Here is a 14,617-nt window from a genome sequence, read left to right as displayed (position 1 = left end):
ATCCTGCACGTGTGAGGGAGTCCTATACTGGCCGTTGGATAATAAGAGTTCTCCTCTGCTCCGATTTTGTCGTGGTGCAAGGACACCGCAATGCCACCGACCACGAATACCGATTCAGATCAGCTAGACAACGGGAAGGATAAAGGTCTGGCATGTCAGTCTTGTCGGCGCAAAAAGACCAAATGCGATCGAGAACAGCCATGTGCACAGTGTGTTCGCTTCGATGTGATTTGTACATACGACGATTACCGTTTGAAACCTGGTCTCCGAGCTGGAGCAGTCGAGCGACTGCAGCGTCGCGTGGAGACGCTGGAAAACATGTTCATCGGACAAGGCATGCTCTGGCAAAAGATCTGGGATGCTGTCAATCCATCCTTGCATGAAGGTCGGTCTGAAAGTACCAAGCCTGCAGACAAGAGCCTTGGCCGGTTATGTGACGAAGTAAAACAGTCATTGTTGCGTGAAGTGACGGAAGCAGCAGCAAGTCGAAGGTCGCTGGGTTTGGATCGGAGCATTGACGAAATCGACGAGATTGAAAATGAACCAGAAACACGGCCAGAGCAAAGTCCCGCCAAACGAAGGAGGTTGGATTCTCAGGCGATGTCCAAAGAGCAACCTCTTGACCCAATGCTGGAAGTAGTCTCTCCTGCCTCCAATGGTCTGCCTTCTCGGAGCGTAATGCTGGAGCTAGTCGAGTTCCATTTCGCGAATGTTCACCCCTGGATTCCGATCCTCCATGTGAGAAGATTTCGCGAACAACTGCAAATATTCGAAGGCTGGGAAAAGGCCATCCACATTCTGCATGCTATCGTGGCGACTTGTATCCGCTTCACAAATCATCCTGACGCAGGTAGCATTGAGTCAAGAACACAGATGGCCGCTGCTAGTCGGCAACGAGTGATACTCAAGAGCATGGAATCATTCTCAGTTGAGAATTTGCAAGCATTGGTCATAATTGCCTTCGATACGGTATGTTCCAAAGTCATTGGAGTTGACTCGTCCTCACACCTGGACAGATTGGTAGCGGTCGCGGACCCTCAGCGTGGTCAATTGTTGGAAGCATGACTCGAACCGTTGAGCAGCTGCAGTTGAGTGTTGAGGACTGTCGAGATGACGAGGCAGGAAACGGTGGAGGAGAGTACCTGATCAGACGCATGGTGTTCCTGAAGCCCACGCAGCACTGGTGGCAAGCTGAGGAGCGAAGACGCGTATTCTGGACTGTCTTTCTAATGGACCGTTTCTGCAGTGTATCGACCGGATGGAACCTCGGCCTTACTACTGCAGACGTCCGACGGCGTCTGCCTTGTGAAGGAGCCTTGTGGGAGAGAGAGCAAGAAGTACGCACGCCACTATTTGGGATAGCAGATAAGGCTGGTCTCGTCCCCAGTGGAGCAAATCCACAAGACCCCGAGCCCGAGCAAGACGCCATCGGTGGGTTTGCGTATGCCATCGAGGCCACTGAATCGCTTACTCTAGTCATCAACTTCTTCCTACGTCATGCGCTTGACCTGCAAGACACGCAAAAGACACAGCTCTGGCTGATGAAATTCAAAGAGCTCGACCTGCGTCTCGTACAGTGGAAACTGTTCCTGCCGTCCAAATGGCGATCAGCCTCCGTCCTTAACGCAGATGGCATCATGGATCCCAATCTCACTCTGGCACATTTCACCCACAACACAGCGGTAATACTACTCCACCAGAGTATTGCTTATCCGCCAACGCACTGGAAAAGTTGTTCCGTGCGGTTCCCGTCTGTCAGCTCAGCAGAAACGTGTCTTGAAGCTGCCTCGGAAATTGTTACTGTGGGTAGCCAGTTTCTCGAGCACTCGTCGATTCTCGCCAATCCTCAATTTTCATTTTGTCTCTTCATTGCGGGACGAATGCTCTTTACGCACTCCAGATACGTCAGGATCCCTCTGTCTGACCAGCTAGAAAGCATCATATCGAGCTTACTCGAAATATCGCGACGCTGGGCGGGCTCCAGTACTTCAAACAATGAGAACCTCGCCTCTGTCTTTGCCAAGAGACTCATGAATGCCAAGCAACAATCACACTCCGCCACTTCACCCCATACAAGCCTCGATATTCGACAGACAGTATATTCAGACAACCCTGATCAAAGCGATTCAATCCCGACAGGGGGTTCAAGAAGGGCTAGTCGCGCACAAAAAGACATAACCGAGAACTCTCTTGGAGGACAGCCTGCCACCGGTAACCAAGGCTCACGGGACGCCATCTTGAATGGAGTCTCGCCCTCTGGCTCGCTATACGATGCCCTCAGTCTCGCCTATCCGCCCCTTCCTCTATCACTGCAGGCGCAATACGCCCCTTTGACGGAAGGACACATTATTGACCCTGCTTTGCTAGGCACGGAGCCTCACGACTCGTCTTATGACATTGAGTCGATGTCAGCGTTACATAATTCTCAATTCTGGGATCAAATCCCACAGTAGACTATGTAGCCTTTTACGTAATTTGGCCGTTGAAATGATCTTCGGACCATCTACGCTTCTCATTGGCCAAAATCCTACTACTTCAAATCCTCTCTGTGTCACCTCCTTCGTACTCGAACTCAGATGTACTGTTTCTACTCTATAATTCTCTTCAATATTCAATAATGGACCCTCTAACTTCAACTTCCGGAATCAACAACAATGTACGTGGTCCTTCACTGCGATCTATACTCTACTAGACCTAGGTTCAGAAGCATGTTCCCAAAAAGCATGAAATAATAGTCCGCATAGACTAGCCCATGATTCGCCCATCGTCTCGGGGCGTACTCATAATTGTTGATTGTCGCACCATTCAATATCGTCTCTGCCAGAACTCGCTGTCTCTTGTCCACCACACCATTTGTGCCGTTCGAGGGATGGTCAAAGAAATCAAGACCAGAGCTCACAGCAAGATAACCAGGCTCAGGCCTTTCCTCGTGATCAGATGGAAGTCCATCTTCATACGTCTGGATCCCACGCTCAGAGGGTAGGGCAACAAATCTGAATGTGGGAGGATTTAGGAATTTTGCAATTGTTCCCTCGACAATGCGCATTGCGGCACCGAGATAAAAATCGGCTTCTGCGCACTGTCCTCGCGCTCTTAGAGCTTTGTAGATTAGAAGCATGCCGCAAGATGCGATCATAGCGGCGGACGTGTCTCGTGGGGCTTCGTTTGCTCTTGGCGCATCGAAATCCCAATACGGAACCTGGTCCGCAGGCAAATGGTCGATGAAATAATCCGCAAGATCTTGAGAAGTCTGCAGCAAAGAGAGATCCCCCGTCCAATGAAACGTCTGCGCAAATCCGAGGATACCCCAGGCTTGCCCTCGCGCCCAGCAACTTTCGTCGCTCAACCCTTGGTTTGTAAGCTTTTGCTTCGGCTGGGTACTTTCGGGGTCGAAGTTCACTACATGGAAGGTGGTGTTGTCAGAACGGATGTGATGTTTTTGTGTCGTTTGTGCATGCGCAAGGGCGATATCATAGAGACGCTCGTCATCCGTCTCCTTAGCAACCCAGAATAACATGTCCAGGTTAATCATGTTGTCAATGATGACGAGGAAGTCTTTCGCTGGATCGACGAATGAATACCGCTTGGTGATACACGTATCCCAGCTACGGATCGCCTGGACTCTGGGACAAAATCGACTTGCTAGGGTGTGCGCAGCAAGCACCATGCTGCTGAACGCCCGCGCATCTCTGTGCAGATCCCAGGCCTTCGTAGCCCAGGGTGCGATCATGAATCCCAGGTCGTGTGTAGTGTTTAGAGTCGCGTTCTGATGCAGGCTTGCGGTCCACCACTGGCAGAGATGCTGGATTTGGAGTGCATGTGGACTGGGGACTTGGGCGTTGCGACCGTACTTCTCTTGCCTTTCAAGAAGAAGATACAAGGAACCTGGGAAGAAGCCTGAGGTCCAAAAACTCAAATGTCGATAGACATACGTTACTCCGTCCTTGCCGGTGTATTCGGGATAGAACGTTGGTGGCTCTGCCTGTGTATTATGTTAGCGGTTGGAGTCTACACTGTGTAATACTGAATACCTTGCCAAGGGCTCTGCTGGCCACATTCCACAACTTTGCTGCCACTGACTCTGAGTAGAGGTTGTCCGTTATCACTTTGGGGATGCTGTCGGCCGAATGCATTATGTCAACATTCCTGTGCTGCAGCTTGACCTCGGGTCTGCTTCGGAGTAAAATCTCGGGGGGTAATCAATTAATCGTCGATATGCGAATCTGGTCACCAGCCATGCTATTCTAGTCTGGAAGTGGTCCTTAAGCATCCTCATTCCGAATCGGAAGTGTGCCGAGCGATTGTCCGTAGACTTCTCAGTCTGAATGTCCCGTCTCCGTCCAGACAAATCCGGGTGGAATGCCGGACCCGTCTCCGGAGCATAATATGTCCAAGCGATAAGATCTCTTATCTCCGAGATCAGGGACCAGAAACAACTTGCAATCTCGGCAACGGATTTGATCGAACCGCTTTTCCCTACGGCAGTCCATTGCGGCTATGAGGCAAATATGTGATTCTAATCAAGTGCCTTTACCGAGTAATAGAAATAATATTAATTGAATGATACTACTTGAAGTATTCAATCAAAATAAGCTAATTATTCTTAATTAAGGTATATATAATCTAGATATCTCTTTTCAATATTTTGAATATATAGAATACTTATATATAATATTCTAGATAAGCTTTATACTTTTTTATGATATTTAAAACTAGTAGTTAGAAATTAAAATTGATTAATCTTATATAGTTTTATATATATCTATTAAATTAATTAATAAAAAAAAGGAATTGAGTCTGCCGGCAGATCCTAAGCAAGAAATCTAAGAATAATAATAAATCATATGTTTGCCTCATGGCTGCAAATGGACTGCCGTATTTCCCCACAATCGTTTGACTCCTGCCCCTGAATGGTGTCCTGTTTAAAGGTGAAACGCGTACGCGTTTGCAGATCCTGTAGATCCTTCCCAGAACTGAGTCTTCCTCGTCCATATGGCCCGGAACAGGAGAGTACTTCGTAGGATCGGTTCGTGAGGCGTTCTGTCATACGGCGTCCCTATATCGGTCTAAATACCGGGCCGTTTCAAGTGAAGATGTCATGTCTGATCCTATTGTCTTTCCCATCCCCCTTTACAGACCCACGATGGAGAGTGTAGAAGAAGCCTGGAGGAGAGGGGATTCGCGCAGCGTATATAAAGCAGATGGCAAGCCATGGATCAAAGAAGCGTTTTCAAGATGCTTATACAGCCAGCGAAACGGTTCTAGAGCTGCACAAATATCTTATCTCTATCTAAGAAATCGCAAATATGAAGTCCACCACGCTCGCAACATTATGCTCGCTCATAGCCATATCGACGGCTGACGCAGCATCGCATCTGTCCAAGCACGAAAGCAGCCGCAGCAGCTTCATCCATCCGGGCCTCCTCCACACTTCGTCGGACTTCTCGCGAATCATCGACAAAGTCTCTAGCAAGGCCGAACCATGGCTAACAGGCTGGTACAAGCTCACGAACAGCTCCTATATCAACCTGGACTACACTCCATCCCCGAAGACCATCGTCTACCGTGGTTCAGACGGTACACACTCCCAGAATTACCCTTCATTGTATAGGGACATCGCCGCCGGCTATACCATGGCCATATACTGGAAAGTCACTGGAAACACAAGCTACGCAGACAAGGTCGTCACAATCCTGGACGACTGGGCCTCAACGCTGACCGGCATAACCGGCTCGACGGATGCGGACCTCGCCGCCGGGATCTATGGCTACGAATTCGCCAACGTGGCGGAGTTGATGCGCGACTACTCCGGCTGGCCTGCCGCGAACCTGACCCGGTTCACTGACATGATGGTCGACGTCTTCTACCCCATCAACCACGACTTCCTCGTCCGCCACAATGACGCCGCCGTTGATCACTACTGGGCCAACTGGGATCTGTGCAACATTGCCTCGGTGCTCTCCATCGGGGTTCTGTCCGATAATGCTACGATGTACGATGAAGGAATCACATACTTCAAGAGCGGCGCGGGGAACGGACAGATCGAAAAAACGATCTGGAAGCTGTATGATGTGGACGGGGAGACCTTGGGTCAGGGCCAGGAAGCAGGCCGTGATCAGGGTCATTCCATGCTGGACTTCGCCCTGCTCGGCGCCATCGCGCAGACGGCGTACAATCAGGGCGATGACTTGTTTGGGTATCTAGATAATCGCATTTTGGCTGGGTGAGTGGTTTACATTTCAATGGTGTTCAAGTTGGGGTTAGAACTATGCTAATCTTCATTGCAGCGCTGAATATGTGGCGAAATACAACCTTGGCTACGACGTGCCCTACACAAATTACACCAATAGCGATGTGACGCAGACAGTCATCAGTGACAACAGTCGTGGGGATATTCGACCCATTTGGGAGCTATTGTACAACCACTATGGGCTGCTGAAGGGGTTGAACGTGACCTACACGAAGGAGTATCGGGACTTGGTCGTCAAAGACGGTTCTGGCGCTGAGGGTGGTGGCGGCGATTATGGCAGTACAAGCGGTGGCTATGATCAGCTGGGCTACGGGACATTGTTGTACACACTTCAGTAGATCTGCTGCTCTTAGGCCCATCATTTGGAAGATATCCTTCACCGCAAAAGGGTTGTCCCATTGCCGCATAGTATGCTTTGCCCTTTGCCAAATATATAAACCCGTAAGCCACCAGGCGTTCTTCTGTGTACTGAAAGACACTCCGTGGCTTCCAAGTACTTCATGGCTCTCTTGATGAAAGCATTTACATATCTGTTCAAGAAATCCTCCCTGTAAAAAATCTCTCTGTGCTGTAAATGCTGCATTTTCTTCGCTTGTGAAGCGCAGCATGAAGCTGACGGCTCGATACATAATAGAACACATGGAGCGAAGAGATGCAACACATATAGATCATGGAATGCCTTAAGAAAAACACCGCAAGCCTCTCAAATGAAGGTGGCTCATATTCTGTACATTGTCTAGGCAGGAACTTCAAAAGGTTGCGGCGACCGATGCTACTCGGGAGTGGCATTGCCTTATTGATGGAGACTGTATAGGATACGGTAAGATACGGTACTAAAACCTTGGCGTCAAACTCGGCTCGCTTAGCACTAGCGCCGTCGCGCAAAAGAAGGAAAATATAAAAGGCGGCCACACCCCGATCCTCTTTTGAAAATCAAGCGACTCTACGTGAGTTTTACCCCCCCTACTATTGGCATCACCATGAGCACTCCTGCTGACCACTTTCTCTGCCACAGTTCAAAGAATCACTTTAGAGTAGACGTCCCACCTCTGAGCTCTTCTAAAGAGCCACAGAATCCTCACCCTTGCTGATGACTGCTATGTCCTCGATGCCCTAAAGTGAAGCCGTGATACTTCCGACTCGACCTTGCCTGCGACGCGCTCTGTTACGATCTCTCTTCGGAGGGGCTTGTTTCGGGCGATTGGCCTTGCAACCGGTCCAGGGAGTGGTGATGATCTTTACCTTGTCGTGACGTCTTGACTTCGGTCGGTCTGACTTGGTGGGTGTCGAGGAGGTCTGAAAGGTGCCCCTTTTTCACTTTTTTTTTTTATCTATCTTATTACAATCAAATGAAATCTTTGCATGACAACTTTGGATATAATGGTAGACCACTAAGCCTCCGATTACTCTCACGCGCTTCGATCGTCGCATCCATGTCTAGAATTCCAGGATCATCGCTAGTAAAGCGGCGCAACAGACTTTCACTCAGAGGGACCCAACCCAACGCACTCCCGCTAATATCCCACGAACTACCGCTAAAATCTCTGTCGGTTGTATAAATGGTCGGGCGTAGGCCCGTACCCGAAACAGTCCGTGATAAAATTCATGTACACCCAGATCCCCTCGTAGTGCTCGGGCGACAGATCCTTCTTGTCCTGCGCGCGACGATCACGGTGCCGATGCCCGACTGCCACTGCGGCAGCGCCAGACACGATACCGGTTCGGCGTGGATGTAAGTGATGGGTTGGTAGTCGAGGCAGCCAAATGTCCCGTTAGCTTGCGTGCCCACGCGGTGGATGACTACGGGGAACTCGAGCAGCGCCGGCACAGGGTGGTACAGTATTGTTGAAGACGGCGTGGTCTGAGGGGATGTTCGTGGCTTCCCATGGGAGACCTTTGTCGCCACTACAGCGGACGATAGCCGCTTTGACGGTGCCGCTCGAGGACGAGGGGAGATTGTGGTGGTAGCGGTTGTAGATGAAGCTTTCGGAGTCATTGCCGGCGCCGCGGTTGGCTTTGACGCGGGCTTCGAGGGAGCGCAGGGCGCAACATTTTCGGACTCGGAATCCGTGTCGATGTTGTCCCATTTCGAGTAGTCGATTAGAGGCATTTTGCACCCCCTCCCCCCCCTCGTTTATTTGTCGATTCCGGTGATTTCAGTGAGGGGTAAGGGTGGCATGAAACTCTGGTCGTGCGGGAAACGGATAAAAGCCAAACGACTGATAATGCGAAAAATTCTTGTGGCTGCGGTCCCATTTCATACAAGTAAAAGGCGACTGACAAAAGCAAAAACATACAACAGAAGGGATTCGCTGGTGGTCACCCACCCAACTACTAACCTCCCGGCGTGTGGCTTAAGTACGGCTGAGCGGACGGGAAGCCCTGTTTTCCACACCCTATGGTCGTATGTGCTTGGAGATTCTGGCATTGCAGATTTTTGGAACAAGCAACAGGCTGGTAGATGGAGAGATCCTCTGTCCAAGACGCAGTGGAGGCTGCCATGAAACAGAATGGTGGTTCTGACAGCTGTCCGACTGCAGTGCCATTGGCAATTCCAGATATTTGGTGTCTAACATGTGGCCTAACTCAACGAGAAGCCACTGTGCTCTGGACCCTCGGTTAGGAGCTAAGCCTGCGTGAAGAAGAATACTCACTGATGGTCAACGTACAGTACAATGTGCGCTGGAGGAAAGGAAGATGCCAAGGCACCAGTAGTATTGATGGTGATGGTGATGAGCGAGAGCGCGGCTGATGATTCGAAGGGCGGAGACAAGCTTGTCTTTCATATTTCCTCCCCCCCCCCCCCCCCCCCCGGGCCTGGGACACAGTCCTTGCACAAAAGAAAAGACTGTTCGATGCCATAGCTCTTGTCACGCGGCCGCCGAAACGAGCTCCGGGAGATCTTGTTCTGTATCACAATCTCTAGTAGATGGAATGGTTGAGGTCCGCTTACTCAAACTATCTCCCTCTTGCTTACTGTTGATGTTAGCAGGTGGCCTCAGTTCCCGTCCAAGGTGACTGACAGCCAAACTTTTACATGACCATGGATCATCATTTGGAAAAAGATTTCCTGATTTAGCAACAACTGGTCACTTCAGTGGAGTTTGACGGGAATTTGTTTTAGAATCAGGAAATGTTTCAGCCCGAAAGATGAATTATAAACCCAGATCTACCCACGGCCGCAGTTGGCTCGGCGCGACGATTCTGTTCGGGGCAGCATCTGGTTTAAAACTCCCTGTGTATGGTTATTCCTTGCTTACTCTGAGCCTTTCACATTGAGCCTGTTGAGGATTACTTACCTGAACCCTGTGCCATAACGCAGGGAATCAGTTCACGACCAAGGCTTTTCAAAGCCAAGTTCCGTCTTCGAAGTCAACTCCATCAAAACATCATCGGATTCGAGTGTAAAAATGTGGCGGAAGCTCTTTCGAAACATTGGGATACCAGCTCAGATGCACCATATATTCACATCGTATCATAGCACCTACATTGTGCTGCAAGTTGCAGGGGGAAAGAAGACTGTTCAGTCCTGATAGAGATTGATTCGAAGCAGTATTAGATGATAGTCATTGATACAACCGTCATCCCTAAGGGAACTGAAAGTCGCAGTTCCCACTTAGTGTATTTATATGTACTCAATGCAAAGGGGAAAAGAGCTAGAAGAGGTATATCTGACAAGGAGAAGGCTGAACGCGATAAGTCAGTCCCATTGACGCCAGAGTAAGCACTTGCCCCGAAATGGTTCGACATGGTTCTCTTATCATACCTGCGCTTATCCCGCTGGTCAACGACAATGACTATTTAGGCAGAAGGAAATCCCACATCAGTCATTGTCGCGTTCATCTAAGAAACCTCACCGTCTCTTCTTCACGTATACACTCATTCTTAGAGGTAAAATTCTAGTCGGAACGATGAGCGAACCGAACGTGTTGACAGCGACGGCTACGCAACTCAGTCATCTCCTACAGTCGGGCCAAACGACTAGTGTTTATATTGTCAAAGCATGTCTCGCGCAGATAGAGAAACATAACAGGGCTGGACTGAAGCTGCATGCATTGATATCTGTGAATGCCGATAATGCTCTCGCCCAGGCAGCCGATCGCGACCGTGAAAGGTCCCAGGGCAAGATACGCAGTCCGCTTCACGGTGTCCCAATTATCTTGAAAGACGCTATCATCACGTCCAAATGCCTTGAATTGCCGACCTCAGCCGGGGCTTACGTTTTCAAAGATACCTACGGACGACAGAATGCAGCGGTGGTGGATCTCCTGCTGGGCAAGGGCCTGATCGTCATCGGCAAGGCGAGCATGACTGAATTTTGTGGACTCAAGGCTACATGCATGACGGCTGGCTGGTCGGCCGTGAATGGGCTCACTCAATCTGCCTATATAGCAGGCGGAATTCGCCCTGATGACCTGTTCGTCGGTCGCTCTGGGCCAGGTGGTTCCTCCTCGGGGTCTGCGGTTGGTGTATCTGCGGGCTTCGCGCCGTTATCTCTGGGTACGGAGACCTCAGGGTCAGTCTGTATGCCTGCCAACCGAGCGGGCCTGTACTCCATCACTGCTAGTCGGGGAACACTTCCGTTGGATGGTATATTCAATTTAAGCAGGCATTTCGACAAGTTGGGCGCAATGGCCAAGGCACCAGAGGACTTGGCTTTGCTGATGGAATTGCTGAATGGCACCCGCCAGGAGCCTTCACGGTGGAGCGATATCTCAGTGGGATTCGTTGATCCCCTCATCTGGGACGCTTTTGACTTCCAGAAAGAACAAGATCAAGATGTGGAAAGACAGATTGTAAGTGCTGGTCGCGCAAGATTGCCATTTTTGCTCACTTTGTCGCAGCTCGATGAGTACGAATGGGCAAAAACGCAGATCACTCAACGGGGTGGTCGAGTCGTGAATCCAGTTGAATTGCCGACCATGGAAAATCTTCGCTTCGAAGGCAAAAGCGTGAATTACATGGTGGCTTGTAAGATTCATCATAAATGGCCACGAAGGTTGCATCTAATGGCCAACCACAGACCATGAATTCCCCAAACTGTTTCAACGCTTCTGCGCTCTTCTGGACAATCCCAAAGTCACGTCGGTCTCAGAGCTCATTGATTACAATCAACAACACGCCTCTTCTGCCCTGCCCGAACGTGAGCACATGCTTGTGAAATAACAATGTAGTTCCTGCTGACATCTTCCAGCACATACAGATCAAACCGATCTTATCGCGACACTCAACTCTTCCTTGGATGACGAAACTGCAGCCACAGCCACGGCTCTCGCGCAACGGTTAGCTGGTCTTGACGGTATCGATGCAGCCCTACAGGCTAATAGAATTGACTTGATCATTAGTCCCGGGGACTGCGCAATTTGCGCGGTCGCAGCTCTGGCTGGATACCCTACTGCCATGGTGCCTCTTGGCCGCTTGGGAGGTCCAGGTGGAATGGGACAGCCTCAGGGTTTGATGTTGATTAGTGGGAATGGTGGTGAGGCGAAACTGCTCCAGTTCATGCATCTGTGGAAAGAGGTTATCGGTGGTTGGAAGATCCCTCCTTTGCTGACTTGACCGTCATACTGTCCTGGCATTAATGCTCTCTGCCAAACTCTTCCAGTCTACAACTAGTTGGTCTATCGGGATGATTACCTCGGTAGTTTGGAAATTTAAGATTTGCTTATTCCCCCGAAGAGCCCAGTAAGGAGAATGTGTCCTGAATTGTCTCATTTTACAGCTGGATTGGGAACTTAAGACGCATCATAGGTACAAGAGAAATGTTAAAAGACCAAGCACCCCATACCCAAGAAGAAATAGAAAGAAGAAAGCTTTTAAAGGGTGCTCTGCTCTGTTCAAGAATGCTTTTCCATCACACAATACTCTTTTTTCGCTCTCCTGGATATCCACAGAAACGCGCATGCTTGCGACAGAGTCTTCTGAGTTATTCACTTAAGCTAGTTGCCTGGATCACCCTTCATCAGGCACTTTGGCAGGACAGGTTTCTGTAGCTGGAATCTGCTGCCGTACAGCTGCATGCGCGATGATGTAGACTTTATCACCCGCAGTACAGCCGGTGGCGGAGATCTCGGGAGATGTCCAGCTTGTTCCCGACAAACCCTCTGCGACCACGGTGTATGATCCAGGTCCACAATTGGTTGGCTTCTTGCAAGAGGCATACACGTGTGCTTGAGTAATTTCCCAAACTTTGCTCGGTGGATTGTTGGTCAGCGTGTATGTGACTGTGACTTTCGTCCCGGTTATGGTGGCTGTCCACTGGCCGACGTCAACGCCCTTGGAGATATCGTTCTGGCCTGCGCCAGCCCAGAGCGTCCCGCTGACTGACGAGGATGTCCAACTGTACCACCCCCAGCGATTGCTACATTGTGGCACCTGCAAATTGTCGAACGTGATTGAGCGGGGCTCCTTTCCAAATGCGGTCTCAGCGTCACACCACTTGGTTTGGGGCGGAGGCTCTTCTGTACATCCACAGGCAAAGTTGAACTTCCAGTATGTGAACCAAGGTTTACAAGTGGACTTAATGCAAGCGCCTGGGTTCCCCCCTGTTCCAGTCTCGGATTTGGTGGGGTTGCTGATACTTGCGTGAGTGACGATGTAATATGGTGCCCCGCACTTAGTATCCGGTGGAATTAGCGGAGGAAGATCAGCCAACGGGATAGTGCAGGTTGCTGTCTGCCCCGTGATCTTGCAAATCGACGGGGTCTTGTCCGAGGAATATGGATACTGTCCAGGAGCCGTGCCTGGATTGTCATCTGTTGGCTGTGATGTGCCAATCCACACATGGACTGTGTTATAAGTGAAATCTTCATACGCGGGGTATGAAACGATAATCGCATCCTTTGCCTCGTTCAGGGAAACACAAACTGCTTTTCCGGTTACCTTCTGGCCAACCAGCCAGTCAGTGCAACTCGGGTCGGTGATAGCAGTGACGCTTGGAGTGCATACGCGTTTAACACTGGTTCGTACAACATGAGTCTTTGTCGGTCCTGCAACGCAGATGTTGCTAAACAGGCCCAGGAAAAGAGCAACTAGGATCATCAAGCGAGACATTTTGAAGTGGCGACATCAAGTAAGACTGGTAGGTGGAAATATCCCTAGTCAAAGAACAGAGCAGAGATACGGCTTGAATTAATAGTGGAGACCGAAGTGCACAGGATGCGTGAGGGATATCTGGTGAAATCTGGTATAGGCACTTTTGCACTAACTGAAGAGCTTCCACGGTACAGCTTCTGCTATACGACAGAGTAAGAGGAACAGCATTGTTTTCAGGCTTGGCACTCTTCGTGCTACTCAAGTGCTGAATCATACGGTCAACTGATCGCATCTCAATTGCGATATAATTGCCTGGCCTCAGGAGAAGGAAGGCCAAGCCCTTCGTAAATAGTGATCGTAAACAGCCTTCAAATGTTGGAATTGACATTGATTGGAAGAGAAGATAGGTCCACCTAGCTGCGGTGAGTCTGAACGAACCGTCAGAGATGAGTACCACAAGTTGCATTGGACTGTGAGGCGAGATACCTGGATCCAGTGGCTCGGCCAGGCTGTCTTCGACTGATGGCTCACCTCTCAGGTAGCCTGTATTAAACTTAGTATGAACCAAGACGATCAAGTCCCAGGGTACGTATTTTGTATACGAGAGCAAGAGATTCCACTCTAATTTTAGGTCTTTAAGGCTGGTTCATCTCGGCGCCGATTAACTTTCCGTTTAAGCTCAGCATCCTTGACCTGCACAATGTATCCATGGATTACTGATCGACAGTTTTAGCCGGGTCTCAATGACCTGATGTCATAGACTACTAGCCAACTATTATTACTACGTAATAATAGAATAAGATTTAACAGCTGCACGTGCCACTTATCAATAAGGACCCCTGGTACAAATCTGCATAAACCAGGATCCCCTACCGGCCGAGACTGTTGACGATTACACTGAGAGATCGACTGTCCTTGCCGAGTATGACAAGTGGACCAGTAATACGGCATGTAATTCTCGCAGAGAATGGTCCCTAAGCCCCTGAGATATGCTTCGAAGAGAGGCAGGAGAAGGGGCCTTGTGGTTGACTGAGTCAACCAGGTGTTCAGGGTGTTCAAGTATACATTATAATTGCTTTCTCTCTCAGCAAGCAGACAAACCTATCCACGTCGGAAATGAGTCCCACAAATACTAGTATCCAACATCCTCTTAGTACAGGTTTGGGATGCGTCACACCACCGCCCGGCCGACCGAGCCAAAGCATGTGGAGAGCTTGACTAGTCTGACCTAGAGCTTTACATACGAACACGAGGACTTGGCAATTTCGCAAAGCCATGGGTACTTCTTATGCTGGAGGTCATTTTCTAATGGCGGTCTCGGACTGAGCTCAA

At 49.8% G+C, this 14,617-nt stretch overlaps 6 protein-coding genes across 6 annotated transcripts; 3 read left to right on the top strand and 3 right to left on the bottom strand.

Annotated features, from left to right (window-relative positions):
* Positions 1-45: 45 nt before the first annotated feature.
* Positions 46-2,537, top strand: BO97DRAFT_480352 (putative C6 transcription factor). The gene is made up of 2 exons (XM_025700748.1): positions 46-969; positions 1,017-2,537. The coding sequence occupies exons 1-2, from the start codon at positions 91-93 to the stop codon at positions 2,451-2,453; spliced, it is 2,316 nt and encodes a 771-aa protein (XP_025547985.1). The 5' UTR covers positions 46-90; the 3' UTR covers positions 2,454-2,537.
* Positions 2,538-2,639: 102 nt separating this feature from the next.
* BO97DRAFT_445869 (glycoside hydrolase family 88 protein) lies at positions 2,640-4,205 on the bottom strand. The gene is made up of 2 exons (XM_025698595.1): positions 4,032-4,205; positions 2,640-3,982 (listed from the first exon to the last, which is right to left on the bottom strand). The coding sequence occupies exons 1-2, from the start codon at positions 4,131-4,133 to the stop codon at positions 2,669-2,671; spliced, it is 1,416 nt and encodes a 471-aa protein (XP_025547984.1). The 5' UTR covers positions 4,134-4,205; the 3' UTR covers positions 2,640-2,668.
* Positions 4,206-4,968: 763 nt separating this feature from the next.
* BO97DRAFT_192811 (putative GPI anchored protein) lies at positions 4,969-6,828 on the top strand. The gene is made up of 2 exons (XM_025690481.1): positions 4,969-6,223; positions 6,288-6,828. Exons 1-2 carry the CDS (start codon positions 5,307-5,309, stop codon positions 6,586-6,588), a joined length of 1,218 nt encoding a protein of 405 aa, XP_025547983.1. The 5' UTR covers positions 4,969-5,306; the 3' UTR covers positions 6,589-6,828.
* Positions 6,829-7,837: 1,009 nt separating this feature from the next.
* Positions 7,838-8,360, bottom strand: BO97DRAFT_480350 (uncharacterized protein; the record flags this gene model as incomplete). Its single annotated transcript, XM_025700747.1, has 1 exon — positions 7,838-8,360. One exon carries the CDS (start codon positions 8,358-8,360, stop codon positions 7,854-7,856), a length of 507 nt encoding a protein of 168 aa, XP_025547982.1. The 3' UTR covers positions 7,838-7,853.
* Positions 8,361-10,093: 1,733 nt separating this feature from the next.
* Positions 10,094-11,925, top strand: BO97DRAFT_375796 (amidase). Its single transcript, XM_025693000.1, has 4 exons — positions 10,094-11,046; positions 11,095-11,221; positions 11,274-11,393; positions 11,445-11,925. Exons 1-4 carry the CDS (start codon positions 10,162-10,164, stop codon positions 11,807-11,809), a joined length of 1,497 nt encoding a protein of 498 aa, XP_025547981.1. The 5' UTR covers positions 10,094-10,161; the 3' UTR covers positions 11,810-11,925.
* A 243-nt stretch (positions 11,926-12,168) lies between these two features.
* Positions 12,169-13,677, bottom strand: BO97DRAFT_445866 (uncharacterized protein). The gene has a single exon (XM_025698594.1). The coding sequence runs from the start codon at positions 13,301-13,303 to the stop codon at positions 12,203-12,205; it is 1,101 nt and encodes a 366-aa protein (XP_025547980.1). The 5' UTR covers positions 13,304-13,677; the 3' UTR covers positions 12,169-12,202.
* Between the last annotated feature and the right edge of the window lie 940 nt (positions 13,678-14,617).

The sequence above is a fragment of the Aspergillus homomorphus genome (assembly GCF_003184865.1).
Source record: "Aspergillus homomorphus CBS 101889 unplaced genomic scaffold BO97scaffold_43, whole genome shotgun sequence".
Lineage (NCBI taxonomy): Eukaryota > Fungi > Ascomycota > Eurotiomycetes > Eurotiales > Aspergillaceae > Aspergillus > Aspergillus homomorphus.
Note: the sequence above shows the minus strand (reverse complement) of the source record. Positions and strands in the feature narration are given on the sequence as shown.